We start from the raw sequence: 15732 nt of genomic DNA, 5'->3' as shown, positions 1-15732 counted from the left end.
TACAGCAGTTAGCAGCTGTGGTTAGTTACCTGCTCAATGCTTCACTCATGTAACCACCTTGGGCTGCAGACTGCTGCACTGTATGCCAAATGGATATCACACATATTTTCAACCAATAATAAAAATTACAACTGTACTGATCTTAATCTTAACATAAATAAGCAGTTGCATGTAAGTGTAAATATCACACTTTTCTTGTACTGTACAGGCCTAGTCTCAAATTTAAACTTACAAAAAATTGGTCTCCATTCCCCATCCCCAGATTACGTTTCAAAAAGCCATCTTCACTTATCCCCTTACTGAACTTTCAACACCCAGCCCTTCATATTCTCCTGTCTCTAAGGCATACATTAACAGGATAAAAGAGTAAACAACTGTTAATATTAAGAAAGGTGAAATGAAATGGGTAAGGTACTCGTATGATGTATAATGACATACGCATCTCCATGACAGATATTAACATTATCTATCTGTTTCTTATGAAATGATCAATTTTCTTGGGGAACGATCTATTATTAATTCTGATCCATGCATATCTCAATGGTAACTTATTTATTATGATACAGATCTAGTTTGAAAGACCTTCACTGCATTTTACAGCATTTATACAGTTACATTATAAATAAGATTGCTGCATTATTACTGAATAACAGATTGAGATGAAAAACTAAAATAGCACCATTATTTATATTACTAGGAACATATTTTCAGTCACATTTAATAATTTCAAGACTTAATGTTTACTTTCACTCTGTGGTAGGCATTGCTTAGAACACCACGGAGATTCCAGATATTCTCAAATGATTCTGGCTGAGTGTTGTAACCAGAATCAACAGCTTTTGCCCATACCTCCACCTATATAGTAACACAAAGGAAAATATATAAGTTACTAATGCCACAATAAAGAAAATAATGAAACCTACAATACACATATCACAAAAGACCTTCAATGAATTAGAAATAACAGCCATACTCAAAATCATATCATCAAAATCTGCAGTCATATTTATCTAAAAGAGTTGTTAAAAATGACTTCTTCTACCCTCAAAGTATATCATTGAATTACTAACATGTTACTATATACAAACCACAAACAAACAGATTAACACAAGTACAGTGGTAACAGAAAGTTGTTGGTGGAGTATAAATAATAGTATATTGACAACTCAGTGATTCAACTATTCAGCAAGTTGTTAAATTTACTTCACCTACTATTAACAACAGCACTGCAATCCCACTGTGTTGAAAATTTGCAAAAAAATAAGAAACAGAACTGTCACTAAGAGTTAAATGAGATCATCTCAAGAAAGCTATTCAGTTTTACTTTTTAACTGCATATTCTGAGAAATACTGAAAATACTGATATAAAAAAAGAGGTTAATGGAAACTAAAAGTCTCTGGGAATATAACTGAATTTTATTTTTATTTTTTAAATGATTCTACTGAATTGAGGGAAAATCAAATTAAGTAATCATCTGCATGTATAACTTGCTTTGTAAAACCTTTGAAGACAATGAAACTGTTTCTATAATATAGTTAACAGCACATGGATAGAAAAACAAACCAATTTATAAAAGAAAATCCAATAGAAATCAGTTCTGAGTGACAAAATGCAGTGACCTTCTTGAACCAAACAAAATAAATCAATCAACAAAAATAACAATCACAGTGACAGTGTGAAGGAAACAGCAACTACTGTGAAAAGTCCCCAACAATGAAGTTCGATGTGGCGTTGCTTGCAGGTAGATAGAGAAGAAAGTAAGCTGGTACTTTACAAATTTTAAACAACAATATCCAAGTTAGCAGTTTGGTGTATCCAGGAATGAGAACAAAATGCTTTACAGCAGATGTCAACCTAGAAAACAAAATGTTGGATAGATGGATTGTTGTCTTTGTAAATATTATAAATGAATTCATACATAATGATACTGATACTTGTACCATAAGTTTGATGAACTGCCTACAATAAAACAAACTGAAAAATTGTTGCTATCATTTCACATTGGAATTATGTACAATATTTACCTAATTCTAAGATCAGGCTTTTCCAAAATTCAGCCTTTTAAAAATACAGGAATATATATGTGGATTAAGCTTTGTCTGCTAAGGTGAACATTTTTATATTGTGCAATAGCTTAATATAGGAGGTGTTTTAAACTTGCAGATGAAACATTTGGTAGCTGAGGTCATGCATGGATTTAATTTGATCATTTCAAATGAGTACGTGGGGGACCAGTGTCAACACCTCAGCTGAGCACTAGGACAAATGTGGGGAAGGAAGTGGTAAGCAGGCACCAAATTTCATCATGCTGCCAACCTTCTTACATACATTGCATTTTATGAACATCTACTGTGCTTAAACTGCTGTTTGCTGGATACAAATGTAATCAGAATTGAACTGACTTTACAAATGGACAAATACTAAATAGCAGTATACATTTCGACAAGAGATGAATTAATTCAGCATAAATATATTAGTGAAGTCTGCCCTGATAGCTGAGTGGTCAGCACAACGAAATACTGTGCAAAGGGGCCCGTGTTCGATTCCCAGCTGGGTTGGGGATTTTTCTCCGCTCAGGGACTGGGTGTTGTGTTGTCCTCGTCCTCGTGTTGTGTTGTCTTCCTCATCCTCTCATCCACCGAGGTGGTATCAGGAAGTGTATCGTAACAATGCCGACCCTGCAAAAGTGCGGAACACAGGCACAAGGAAAGAGAGAGAGAGAGAGAGAGAGAGAGAGAGAGAGAGAGAGAGAGATAAATATATCAGTGAAGAACACTCAAATCACAGCACAACAAATGAAGCTTGATGTTTAACAACAGCAGCACTAGAGCTGCTGTTGCTCCACGGTACTGTTGATTTTCAAGGTTGGCAATAAATAATGAACAGCACCGATAACACACAGTGTCATAGTTTCTACCAATTCAACAATAGGAAGCTGAGAGAGCAACATACTGTTGTCATTCACTTTGCTTAGATTGTCGGTGCTTTACAGAAAGTGAATTCTAGCACTCAATAATAATTGTAAATTATAGCTGTGGTTCTTTTCAGAGATGTGGACCTACAAGCTCATAGTTCACAACTGCTTCACACAGACAATGTGACACTAATTTTAATTCAATGGTGATTGATAAATCAGGGGTCAATCAACTTGCAGCAGGAAAAAACTTGGTTGTCATGAAAGTGAATGTTTGTATACACTATTATATGATGAATAAATTAAAGAAAGAATAAATTAAAGAATGTCTGTTCTACATGCCAAACTTTCATGACTAGGAAGGTTACGTGTTCCTATAAGATGTTCTGGCAATGAAATGACAGACTAACAGTAATACTGGGTGCTCTGTCAGATGGATCCTTCACAGGAAAACCATACCAGTAGAGAAAAAACTGATACAATTTGAAGTAACCTCTGCCACACACTTCATTAAAGTTTGCAGAATATAGATGTGATGTAAAATAGAAACAACCTTAGAATAGTAATTCATTATTCTTCCTTGGTAAACAATCCAATGTTAAGAAGGAATGTGATTAACCAATACAAACAGGAACTAAATGCTATGAATTACTGGAAAGGTATGTAAAAATGATCACAACTGTAGAATGGGGAGAGGACAATTGGGTTGAGAACCAAGCAGGCAATACTGAAAGACAGTCTGTTTCTCTTTGGTATAAAATAATGGAACTAATAAAAATACCCATTTCTGTGCAGAAGTGAGATTGTGAGATAGATCACAATGCATCCACAAGCAAGAACTGGAACATGGTAACTCTGGTTATGAACTATATTTTTCCTGTATATACTCAGAGGAAGTTCATAAGCTAATCTATCTTGTTAACATTCTATTTATGTGACAATCTTTTGTTCATGGCACTACATAGTTACTGTATCTTAGAATTCTCTTTGCTAACTGTACGTAAGACCTTGCTGTCTAGGTTACATTTGCAAATCTTTTTCCTCATCTTTCTTTTCAGATTCAAGAATGAAGCAAGGTGTTTGGGTGAGAGAAGAGAAGTATACCCCATCTCTGCCACTTGATTTTTGTTATAATCTTTTGTGTCTTGGTATGGTCCTCATACAGCGAGTACAAATTTCTTACTCATCTTAACTACTGATAAAATATTGATCATTATGTTTAGGAACCTCATTATTAAGTGTCTGTTCATCACAGACTTTCATTTTTGGCTTGATTACTATATGAAGATTTACCTTTTTAGTTCTTGGAGGTATTGGTATCTCAGCCTTCCATAATGACCAAGCCCAATTGTGTGGTGCTTTGGCAGTTGAATCCTCGTCAGTTATTTCAGCAATGTGCCATGTTTTACCCTGGTCTACTGTAATGTCAACTCTAATTATCTTCTGACCACCACCAGACCATGCATAGCCTGAAGAACAAATTGTATACAACTAAAACAATTTGTTATAAAGTATCATCAACAATTTTCTTAAACATATAACAAACAGAACAAAATGGAAAACAAAAACTGAAAACAATATCCAACAAAATAAATTGGTCATCAAGTCCAGTGGAAACCTAAAGCAAAGTATAATCAGCTTTATCAAATAACAGTATAATGTTATTCTGGAAGAATATAAAAAATATGGTGAATATGTCTTTACTATCTATGTTAAATATCACAAACTTGGTATTCCACAATGAAAATTAAATTTGTATATAAGAATGGATAACTGCTTATTGAACAAAATGACCTACTGACAAGCAGACAGGCTTGAAGCAAGAACGGTGAACCGCACAGTTTTCAGACTTCAGAGTTGAAAAGCATGTATAACCCCCATCCCTTCCACAGAGAGAGAGAGAGAGAGTTGTTTCCCCTGCGCACGCGTGCACCTGTGTGTGTGTGTGTGTGTGTGTGTGTGTGTGTGTGCGCGTGTGTGAGCATACCAGCTTGATTCAGATGAATGTGTATACAAATTCCACCACCAGTCAGGTATAATTTTATTTTAAATTGCATGTAAAGGCATTCCACACCCTGCAGATGCATCTTTCAGTGCTCTGGTTTCTGAACAAAGCACATGTGGGCAGTGTGGCTAAGTAACTCTGGATACAATGTAGTGGCTGTAGTTAGTAGGAACAGAGCACAAAATGTAATGTGTTTTTAATAATTATGGACATACCACTGTATTCAGAGTTATTAAAAATAAGTGCTATGAATTTGCCACACTGGCAAGAAATCATATGAAAGGAAACCAATGCATCTGAAAATAAATCAAAAAAGTCATTGTTCAGAACTTGAAGTTACCTGTGACAAAAGATGGAATTTATATATTCATTCATCTGATATTTACAGTCTCGACTGTTTTAGTATATGACTGTGTAATTAATTTCACTAACATAACAGAGATTCTAATACCTTTTACAACAAGCTTCCCATTTACCAGGGAAACTGTCTCGCCTTGCAGTGGTGTACAGATTGCGGAAGTTACAGGAAATTCTTGAATAGCAGGTGATTTACTGAAATCCACAGTATCCCAGTCCACACTGGGGGAAAATCCTTTATAATCTCTCTGCTGCCACTGTGAGTCACTTTCCTCTTCAGAAACTATGATACGGCCTGTTCAAAAAGTAAAGAACATCTCAAGTATAAATTAGATACAAAAATGGTACTAACTATAATGCCAATTGTATCATAATGTATATCACATGGTAGCACCATCAATGCAAATATGTTTAGTGATATGCTGGAACCACTGGAAACTGATGCTGCATGCTTGCCAAAAATGATCTTCTGATTTATGATAAATATAACACTGTATATTACAAATGCAACACGGTTAATGACATTTTTAGATGTGACTAATTTCTTCACCATCTTTTCAGTCCTACAACTGCCAATGATTTTCACCTCCATTTACATGTCAGCTCATTCCTTCAAATAATGTGAAGTCCAGAAAGAAATAACAGCAATATGGAAAGAATCAATTGCTACTCACCACATAAGAGTAGCCATTGAGACTCAGAACAGGCACAATGAAAAAGAATGCGAGAAATGTTCAGCTTTCGAACTATGACCTTCATGAGAAGTATAGACACACACACACAACTGAAACTGTCATATCTGGGTGAAAGTCCAATGACAACTGCATCTCTTGATAAGCAGCAATCTAGCTAGGGTAGGCAGTAGGATAGGAGAGAAGGGCGGGGCACAAATGGTGTGGGACAGCAGGGAAGAGGAGGGGGAAGATCCTAGTGCTACAAGTGGGAGTGTGCAGGGGTGGACAGGGATACTGCATAGTACAGTATCATGAGGCTGTGCTGTGGGAGGGGGGAGGTGAGTGGATAGAAGCAAGGAAGGAGAAATGACTGTATATGTATATTGGTGGGACAGATGGCAGGTGTAGTACTGGTGTGGGAGCAGGGAAGGGAAGGTGCTAAACAGGTGGAGTAGAGAGACTAATAAATATTAAGGCCTGGTGGGGGGGGGGGGGGGGAGTTATGGGGACAAAGGACACGTTACAGGAAGCGTTACCATCTGCACAGTTCAGAAAAGCTGGTGTTGTTGGGAATAATCCATATGGCACAGGCTGTGAAGCAGTTATTAAAGTGAAGCACATTGTGTTGGGTGGTATGCACAGCAGCTAGGTCATCCAACTGTCTATCTGCCACAGTGGTCATTCAACTGGGCAAACAACTTGTTAATCATGCCTGCATAGAATGTGGTACAGTGATTGCTGCTAAGTTTGCAGATCGTGTGATTGCTTTCATAGGCAGCCTTACTTTTCGTGGACAAGGGAATGCCTGTGACAGGAGTGGAGTAGGTGATAGCAGGAGAATTTATGGAACAGATCTTGCACCTACATGGATCGCAGGGACATGAGCCACAAAGCATAGGGGCTGTTAGGTACAAGGATATTGCATATGTTGATTGGGCAATGGAATACCACTGTGGGAGCGATGGGTAATATATTGGGGTAATATAGGAGGATATTCCTCATTTCAATAACAATTACAATAATCAAAATCCTGACGGAATACCAGGGGTGGTAGGTGACTGGGGAGACACGGCATGGAAGATATGTTTCTGGACATGGTTGGGAGGACAATTTCAGTCTGTGAAGGACTCAGTGAGAACCTTGGTATATATGAAGAGAAACTGCTTGTCACTACAGATGTGATGAGCACAGGTGACTAGGCTGTATGGGAGGGACTTCTTCTTGTGAAAGGGATGGCAGCTTTCAAACTGGAGGTATGGTTGGTAGTTGGTAGGTTTGATGTGGATGGGTGTACTATTGTAGCCATCCTTCAGGTGGAGGTCAACATTGAGGAAGGTGGCTTGTTGGGCTGAGGAGAACCAGGCAATGCGAATGACAAAGGTGTTGGGGTTCTGGAGGAATGTCCATAGTGTGTCCTCATCCTCAGTTCAAATCATGAAAATGTCATTAATGAATCTGAACCACATGAGAAATTTGGGATTCTGCATGGTTAGGAAAGATTCCTCTAGTGACCCCTGAATATGTTAACATAGGATGGTGCCATGACAGTGCCAATTGATGTAGTATGGATTTGTTTGTAAGTGACACCTAAAAGGGAAGTAATTGTGGGCGAGGATGCAGTAGGTTATGATGACCAGGAAGATGGTTTGGATTCAATAGGGCACTGAGAGAGGTAGTGTCCAACAGCAGAAAGGCCATGGGGATTGGCGATGTTACTGTAGAGGGATGTGGCATCGACAGTGGCGTTGGATGGTAAATGGTTCGTCGGCTGACTGGGAAGAGGGGCCCAAACAGTGACAACATCGGTTCCATGGTCTAAGATTGCAGACATTATGGGAGGAACAACACAAACAGCACAGTCCAGTCAAGAGAAAGGGAAAAGACAAACAAAGAGGGAAAAGGAACGTCACAGCAGCAGGAAGAGGAAAGAACAGGAGGGGGTTGGATGAAAACAGGGAAAGCAGGGGAGCCACAGAAATGATGCTTGCAGTGAGGCACCAGCTCTGCCACCAATCCGTCCTGATACCCACACCATACCATTATCACAAAACAGGGGGGACAATACCAGGAGAAGAAGACACAAGAAAAAGGAAAACAAAACTGCACAACAGACCAGACAAAATGTTAGGAAAAAGGCAGGGAGAACCTTGCTGGTGTGGAGCCAAGGCCAAGGTCTCCGTAAACAACAACTATGCTAACTGAGGGACTCAAATTCTACAGAAAAATTCAAGGACTTAAACCTGAGAGGACAAACCACTTTCACGAAGAAAACTGAGGACAGATGTAACCATGTGATGGTCGCCCACTATCACCCAAGGCAAGCAAGGCAGGAGGGCATATTTAGTGCACAGGACCAGAAGGCGGGGGCAGCCTAGCGTAATATGGATCACCATGAGGGAAGTCCCACAACTACAAAGGGAAGGGTGGTAGCTGATTGCGGCATAAAAACCCATGAATCAACCAAGTATGACTAATGCAAAGGTAACAGAGGATGGTAGATTCCTGCAATACCCTGAGGGTCACTCACTGAGTCCATACATAACAAAACTCGGGTGAGTGAGGACCATTTGCTGAAGCAGAGGGCCTGATAAATGGCCATGAGTTCCGCAATAAACACCCTACATGTGGCAGGCAAGAGATGGTATTCCATGCCACAAGACGACATGATCAGCAGATTTAGATCCATTGGTGTAAAGAACAATAGCATCTTGAAACTCCTCCTAAAAGCATTTCGAACAAACAATGGCACACCACTGGAGTGATGGAGGCTTTCAGACCCCATAAGAGACCCATCCAAATCCGGGGCCAAGGAAATAAACAATGGGAGGTGGTCAGCAGAGATTGTGGGGAAGACAACAAGGAGGCGAGATGGAAATCATGGCAGAGCCCAATCAGTAAACCCACCCGAGGGCGAGCAGCAGGCAGGTGACAGCCCAAAGCTGTGAAAAGAATAGGATAGGAAGGGTAAGCAGGGGAAGAGTGGATAGTGATGACATAGGAAACTAGAAGCTGGGACCACTGACTCATACGAGAGAGATCAACCAGAAGACTATCGACAGATCTAGTGCTAAAGGCCTTGGTGGCTAAACAGATACCACGACGGTGAACTGGGTCCAAGAAGAGCAGTGTGGAAGGGGCATTTGATCCATAAACTTGGCAACTATAGCCCAGAGAAGACAGAACTAATGCTCAATACAGATGGAGATGGGTTGAACAATTTGCTTTCCATGAGTCGTGAGCAAGGAAGTGAAGGGACACTGAGTTTACAAAAACAGCCAACCTTCAGATGATGGATCTGAAGCAACCAAGTAATCTTGTTGTCAAAAAGGAGACCCAAGAAATAAGACTGGGGGTCACAAGCTGGGTCACTTAATACGGAGCCCCGTGGGATGCCAAACCCCCGGGTCCGCAGAGAGCTGAGAACAGTACCAACCTGGACTCTGAACAACCGGTGTAACAAGAATTGATGAATAAAGATCAGGAGGAGACCCTGAAGACACCACTCATGGAGCGTAAGGAGGACGTAATGGTGCCAAGTTGTGTCGTAGGCCTTACAAAGATTGAAGAAAACTGCAACAAGAAGGTGGCACTGAGAAAAGGCCTGCCAAACTGCAGTTTCCTATAGAAGCAGATGATCGATCAGAGACCATCCCTCCCGAAAGCCACACTGGTAACATGATAAAAAATCAGAGATTCAACGACACAACTGAGCTAACGAGCCACCATCTGCTCTATTAACTTGCAGGGGACACTGATCATGCTGCTTAGCCAGTAAATATCAAGGGACAACGGATCCTTGCCAGGCTTATGGGTAAGAACCACATTACTCTCTCTCCACTGAAAGGGGAAAATGCTTTGGAGCCAAATATGGTTAAATACCTGGAGGAGATATTGGGGAGGGTTGAGGTGTTGAAGCAATTGGTTATGGATGGAACCAGGACCAGGAGTTGAATCATGGGAAGAAGAGAGCATCAGAAGATGCTCCCATTCTGTAAAAGGTTCATTGAAGAATTCCACCTGATAAGGGGTAAAACAAGTGGGAATTTCCAGAATGAGATTGTCACTCTGCAGCTGAGTGTGCACTGATATGAAACTTCCTGGCAGATTAAAACTGTGTGCCGGGCCGAGACTCGAACTCGGGACCCTTGCCTTTCGTGGGCAAGTGCTCTACCAACTGAGCTACCGAAGCACGACTCACGCCCCGTCCTCACAGTCTTCCTTCTGCCAGTACCTTGTCTCATACCTTCCAAACTTTACAGAAGCTCTCCTGCGAACAAGTTCTGCAAGGTTCGCAGGAGAGCTTCTGTAAAGTTTGGAAGGTACGAGACGAGGTACTGGCAGAAGTAAGGCTGTGAGGATGGGGTGTGAGTCGTGCTTGGGTAGCTCAGTTGGTAGAGCACTTGCCCGCGAAAGGCAAATGTCCCGAGTTCGAGTCTCGGCCCGGCACACAGTTTTAATCTGCCAGGAAGTTTCATAAGTGGGAATCTTCGGTCCACTATTTCTGGATGAGGAAGGCTGCTGGACAGAAGCTCACACCAATGGTTGCGAGTAATTCCATGAGAACTGATGTATCTATACAAACGCAACCTGGAAGGGCAAGGCCTGGAATGGAAGACTGCCACTAGCAACCTTATGGGTGTGGAATGTAGCCCACACATGCGACAGAAAAACCTATGGAGGGTGCAAAGTGTTCCCAACACACCTGCTTGCTCTGTTTGATTAAGTAATGGGCATTGGCGTGAAGACATTCAAAGGTAATAAGACCAGTGGAGGACGGGTGATGCTTAAGATGTTGCAAGGCACAATGACAATCACAGATGGCGGTAGCAATAGCTGTTCTCCACCATGGAACTGGCTGTCTGCAAACCATGGAACTGGCTGTCGGCAAACTGGGTCCGTCGAGTGGGGAACGGCAATTCTGGCAGTTCAGATTACCTTTTTGGACAGATCATGTAGACTTCATCAATACCACCTGGCAAAAAAAAGTGTGAACAGGACCTTGCAGATACATAGAGGCCAATCAGCATGATGGAAAGCCTAGCAGAGTAACTTGGTCATTGGGAGGTGGGATGGGAATGAGAGAATCAATGTAAAGTGGTCTCTGTCAGATAGGTCATTGTAAGGTGACCAGTGTAAGGATCAAAGAAGAAGAAGTAAATGATCAATGTAAGAGACAGTGTCACTTGTGGAACTAAAATGAGTAGGGGAACCATAATTAAGAAAGCACAGTTTGTGATCCACAAGAAATTGGTCAATGAGGAGCCCCTGACTAGATCAAAATGCTCTGCCTCACAAAGGGTGATGGGTATTAAAAATCCTCACAAAGGAGAAAGGGAGGGGGAAGTTGCTGCAGGTCAGTTAGGGCAGCAGGTGCAGGAGGCCTGTCAGGAGGAAGACATAGATTTCAAACTGTGACAGCAGAGTCCAAGTGACCCAGATGGCACTACTTCACTGGAAGTCGATCCGGTCCTGACAGAAAGTATGGAACCCGTGAAGGGTTGGTGAGTGAGTAAAGCAAAATTAGATTCCTGGAGAACAACGCAAGCTGCTGAGTAAAAGGCAATAAGGGATTGCAGTTGTGGGAAGTGGTGGTAGCATCCATTACAATTCCACTGAAGAAGCATGGAGCGGGTATCCAAATGGGAGGCAAGCAGGCTGGGTCGCCATCCATCGCCAACGAGGATGGAGTGACATCCATAAATAAGAGGTCACACTCAAGTTGTGAGGGGGGGAGTTGACACCTCGAGGGGCAGTGGGGGAGGTCTTGTTCTGAGACATATGTTTCTTCTTCTTCTCCTTCTTCTCCTCCTCCCCCTCCTCCTCCTCTTCATAGGACGAGGAGAGCAGGGTATGGAGGGAGAATAGGCTTCTGCAAGATCTGGAACTGACACTTCTCCGGCCACTAAGGGGCAGCAGCACTTGGAGGGGAGTGTGTGTGTGTGTGTGTGTGGGAACTGCTGGGAAGTCAGAGAGGAGAAGGGGGAGAGAATGGTGCAAGGAACAGGGAGGAGGGGGAAAGGACATAACAGAGGCAAATGTAGAAGCGATCGACAAAGGGTGAAGTCAGTTGTATTTCTGACGAGCCTCAGTATAAGATAAATGGTCAAGGAAATTATACTCCTGTATCTTCTTTTCTTTCCTATAAGCCGGGCAATCCAGTGAGCATGGAGAGTGATGGTCATGACAATTAACAGACACGGGTGGTGGAACACAGGGACTCCTCTTATGGAGTGGCCACAGTCACCACATAGAGGGTCCGCCATACATCAGGAAGACATGCTCGAAATGCAAGCACTGAAAACACCTAATGGGTGGCAGAACGTACAGCTCCACATCAAACCAGTAACTATAACCTTGACCTTCTCTGGGAGGGTACCTCCCTCAAATACCAGAATAAAGGCACCAGTGTCAGTGCGATTGTCTTTATGACCTGTCTGAACACGCCAAACGAAACAAGCACCCTGTTGTTCCAGATTGGCCCAGAGTTCCTCATCAGTTTGAAGGATGAGATCCCTATGAAAAATGATGCCCTGTACCACATTAAAAGACTGGTGACGAGTAATGGATATCGGGATGTCACCAAGATGACCATAAGCATGAAAGGCTGCAGATTGTGCAGCATAAGTGAGCCTAACCACATCTTACTGAGAGACTCCACTTCACCAAACTTATCTTCAATATTTTCCACAAAAAATAATGGCTTTGTGGCAGTGAATGTGTCCCTGTTTGTCCTAATGCAGATCAGGTAACAGGAAAAGTGTTTTACCCCAAGCCAGTGAGCCTGGCCCTCCTCCTAGGGCATAGCCAGGGAAAGGGAGGGGACAGGGTCAGAAGGAGTAGCATTAAATGATCCATTTACCAACTGAAGATATGGCTGTAGAAGAATGGCCAGTTTTTTGGAGCTTAATATGTTTCATATGCAATACACTCACCCTGATATCATCCTGGACACCGATAAGGGGCTCTCCCCATGGATACCACCCAGCCATAGCAAAGGCCACCTGGCACAGCGGCCATTGCCCAGAGTGCCGATACTCCAGAATAACAAGCAACCACTCTTAGGTATACATTGTAGGCAGCAGCTCAAGTATCAGAAGTGTGATCCCTGTGTTATCAGGGGGTTCAGCCAGATGGGTTCATAACACCTCACCACACGGACTGGCAACACATGCTAGTGACCTAGTGGGATGGAGGGGGGCTACAGCGGGGAAGGAAGAGGGAAAGCTATCCACACCATAGATGCTAGGGAGGGAGTTCATCTCCAAATGACTCATACAATGGACAGAAATTTAGAAGTGGAGATCAAACACCAAAGGGGGGCAAAAAATACCAAAAAGGAAGGATGAACAAGGGGTACAATACCACAAGGTATACAGGAAACAAGATGGATAACCAGGCTGATGTAAGTAAGAACACTGAGAGAGGAGGAGGAGGGGGCAGAAGGCAAGGAGCAAGGGTGGGACAGAGGGGAATGGGGAAGGAAATGCAGTTCGGGAGGAAGAATGGGCTGCAATAGCTCGGGGCCGCCATGCGCGAAATAATGAAAGAACCATGAGCCCCTGGGGGTTGGGTCATAAAGGAACAGGAAATGTGGAGAGTCAGTGGAGGAAGTCTTTGGTGTGTTTTATACAAGAGTGTAGGTTGTAGGTTATAGGCTGCAGGTACAGGTCCACAAGGACGAAAACTATCTCTGTGGGGGTGCAGTAACTGGCCACAATGTAGTATCCAGGGTGGTTGCGTTTATGTGCTTTAGAAATCATTTATAAGCTAATTAGAAATCATTTATAAGGTAAGAGTATGGAGGGAGGGACACCGTGTGTGAGAGAGAGAGAGGTTGTATGTAGATGTAGCTGACAGCTGAAGGAATCCCTCCTCTTCATAACCACAGCTGTGGAGACTTTATCAGCAAGTAGGATTATAAGGTCAATATCCAGCTCCTTAGCCAAATGGTTACCATTGTTGCTTTCAGTGCAGGACAGGATTTGAGTGACATTACTTCCTCGGATTTTTGGGAGGTAGAGATCTAGAATGGAATTCACTCAGCTGTGTGATGCCAAATGAGGAGCCGCTTAAATAAAAAAGCAGCAGTTTCATTAGGATTCATCTACTTGTAATAACAGCTGGAGGGACTGACAACATGCCGATCACATGTCCCATAATCATAATTCACTCATTGTACTGCCTTCTACGTAGCAGCTGGACAGTTAGAACAGATCTGGGTGGTGTTTACATGTTTATGAGTTTTTTAAGTGTGGGTTCCAGTTCTTTCTGCAGATGTGAGTTTGATGTTAGGAAATTCTGAAAAGTTAACAGGGCATGATTTGGGAACAGCTGAAGTGAATCACAGTTAAGTGGTGGAGTAAACTGAGTCAGTCTGCATTCAATATTGGTTTTGGATTGAGTCTGATTGGGAGGGTTTGTGGTGAAAAAGTGCTTCCACCATATTTGACAAGCACAGCATGGCTAAATTTGGGAGTGGGGCAAAAGATAAGGATGCTTTCATAATGATGATATGGTGAAAGTAACTTTTACCATGTGATTATCAGCAGAGATGACTAATCTGTATGGTGAGGGTACACAGAAATTGGTCTTCTACAAGATTTCCAGAAAATTACTAAAACACTCACTTTGACAGTAAGGACCTACGGTAATCCTATCTGGTTTTTGGTACAATGTATAGGTCTTACTTTTGCATGAACCTCTATAGATATAGTCTTCATTTAATGTGAGGAAGAATACCATGTCTTAACAATAAAAGCTGTGTGTGAGTTAGATGATACATACAACAATATACAAAGTGACTCCAACAGCCTGAACAAATGTATACTTTTCTTGATATGGTGCTGTTTTCAAGCAGCTTTAGTGGAGTTTCAGCTCTGAATTGAGTAAGCATGAGATAGAACACTGCCTGAGGCAGTGGTTAGTGGAGAGCAGTGTGTGTTCAATCCAACACAGCTAGCTAAATGACTAACAGAGTATGTGTGGTAGATACACAGGACTGACGTAAATCTGGCCTAGCACGATACGCACATGCATTTGGACTAAATCATAAAAGGAAATGCCTAAGAGCTAAGCAGATGGAGGAGGAACCATTAGTTCCACTTCAGCCTCCAACAGCTGAATAAACAGTCGAGGCTATGTCATACTGGCAAGCAACAAATATGGTACTCAAGTCCACGGCAGTCTCTTGCAATTTTTCAACTTGACGAGCTTCTCTCATTCTACATGGAACACAATGAATACCTTCCAATTCATAATTTTTGTATAATTTCCTGGAAAGCTGAGATCCATCTTAAGCAAATTCAAGACAACGTGTCTTTCTCTCTGTCCTTCTTTCTCTCTCTTGGAAGTCCGGTAGCTATGGCATTAGACTAATTGGGGACAGGTTCTCGGCAGGCTTGTTTAGGAATACCACTGCCCAGCCTATATGGATAGAATCCAACAAAATTTGGGCCAGACATATCACTGATACTGCATTAAAACATTTCAGAAATGTTTCTCATCCCTATCTGCATTAACATACATTTATTCACACTTCAAGCAAGCTGCCAATTTTCACACCAAATACAAATTCTGTCAAGGTCAACCTGAATGCCTCTACCATCACTCAATGAAGACACTTTCCCATACAGAACAGCATCAACAGCAAACTCTCTCGAATCATTTATATACGTGGAGATCACGAATAGTACATCACACTCCCCTGCAGCATTCCTGACATTACCTTTGAATCTGACTCATACTCATTACTTGAAAAGTCTTCAAGTCAGTCACATACATA

The 15732-nt window shown here is 42.0% G+C and overlaps 1 protein-coding gene across 1 annotated transcript in view; it reads right to left on the bottom strand.

Annotated features, from left to right (window-relative positions):
- Positions 1–537: 537 nt before the first annotated feature.
- Positions 538–15732, bottom strand: part of LOC126164976 (sulfite oxidase-like) — a 126861-nt gene continuing 111666 nt past the window's right edge. Inside the window, exons 8-10 of the mRNA XM_049920282.1 lie at positions 5372–5572; positions 4209–4384; positions 538–855 (exon numbers count right to left, since the gene is read on the bottom strand). Of these exons, the coding sequence (XP_049776239.1) occupies positions 727–855; positions 4209–4384; positions 5372–5572 (506 nt within the window). The 3' untranslated portion in view covers positions 538–726. The remainder of the gene's footprint in view (positions 856–4208; positions 4385–5371; positions 5573–15732) is intronic.

Source organism: Schistocerca cancellata, chromosome 1 (genome assembly GCF_023864275.1).
Source record: "Schistocerca cancellata isolate TAMUIC-IGC-003103 chromosome 1, iqSchCanc2.1, whole genome shotgun sequence".
Taxonomy (NCBI): domain Eukaryota; kingdom Metazoa; phylum Arthropoda; class Insecta; order Orthoptera; family Acrididae; genus Schistocerca; species Schistocerca cancellata.
The sequence above is the reverse complement of the archived record's forward strand: the minus strand, read 5'-3'. Positions and strand labels throughout refer to the sequence as shown.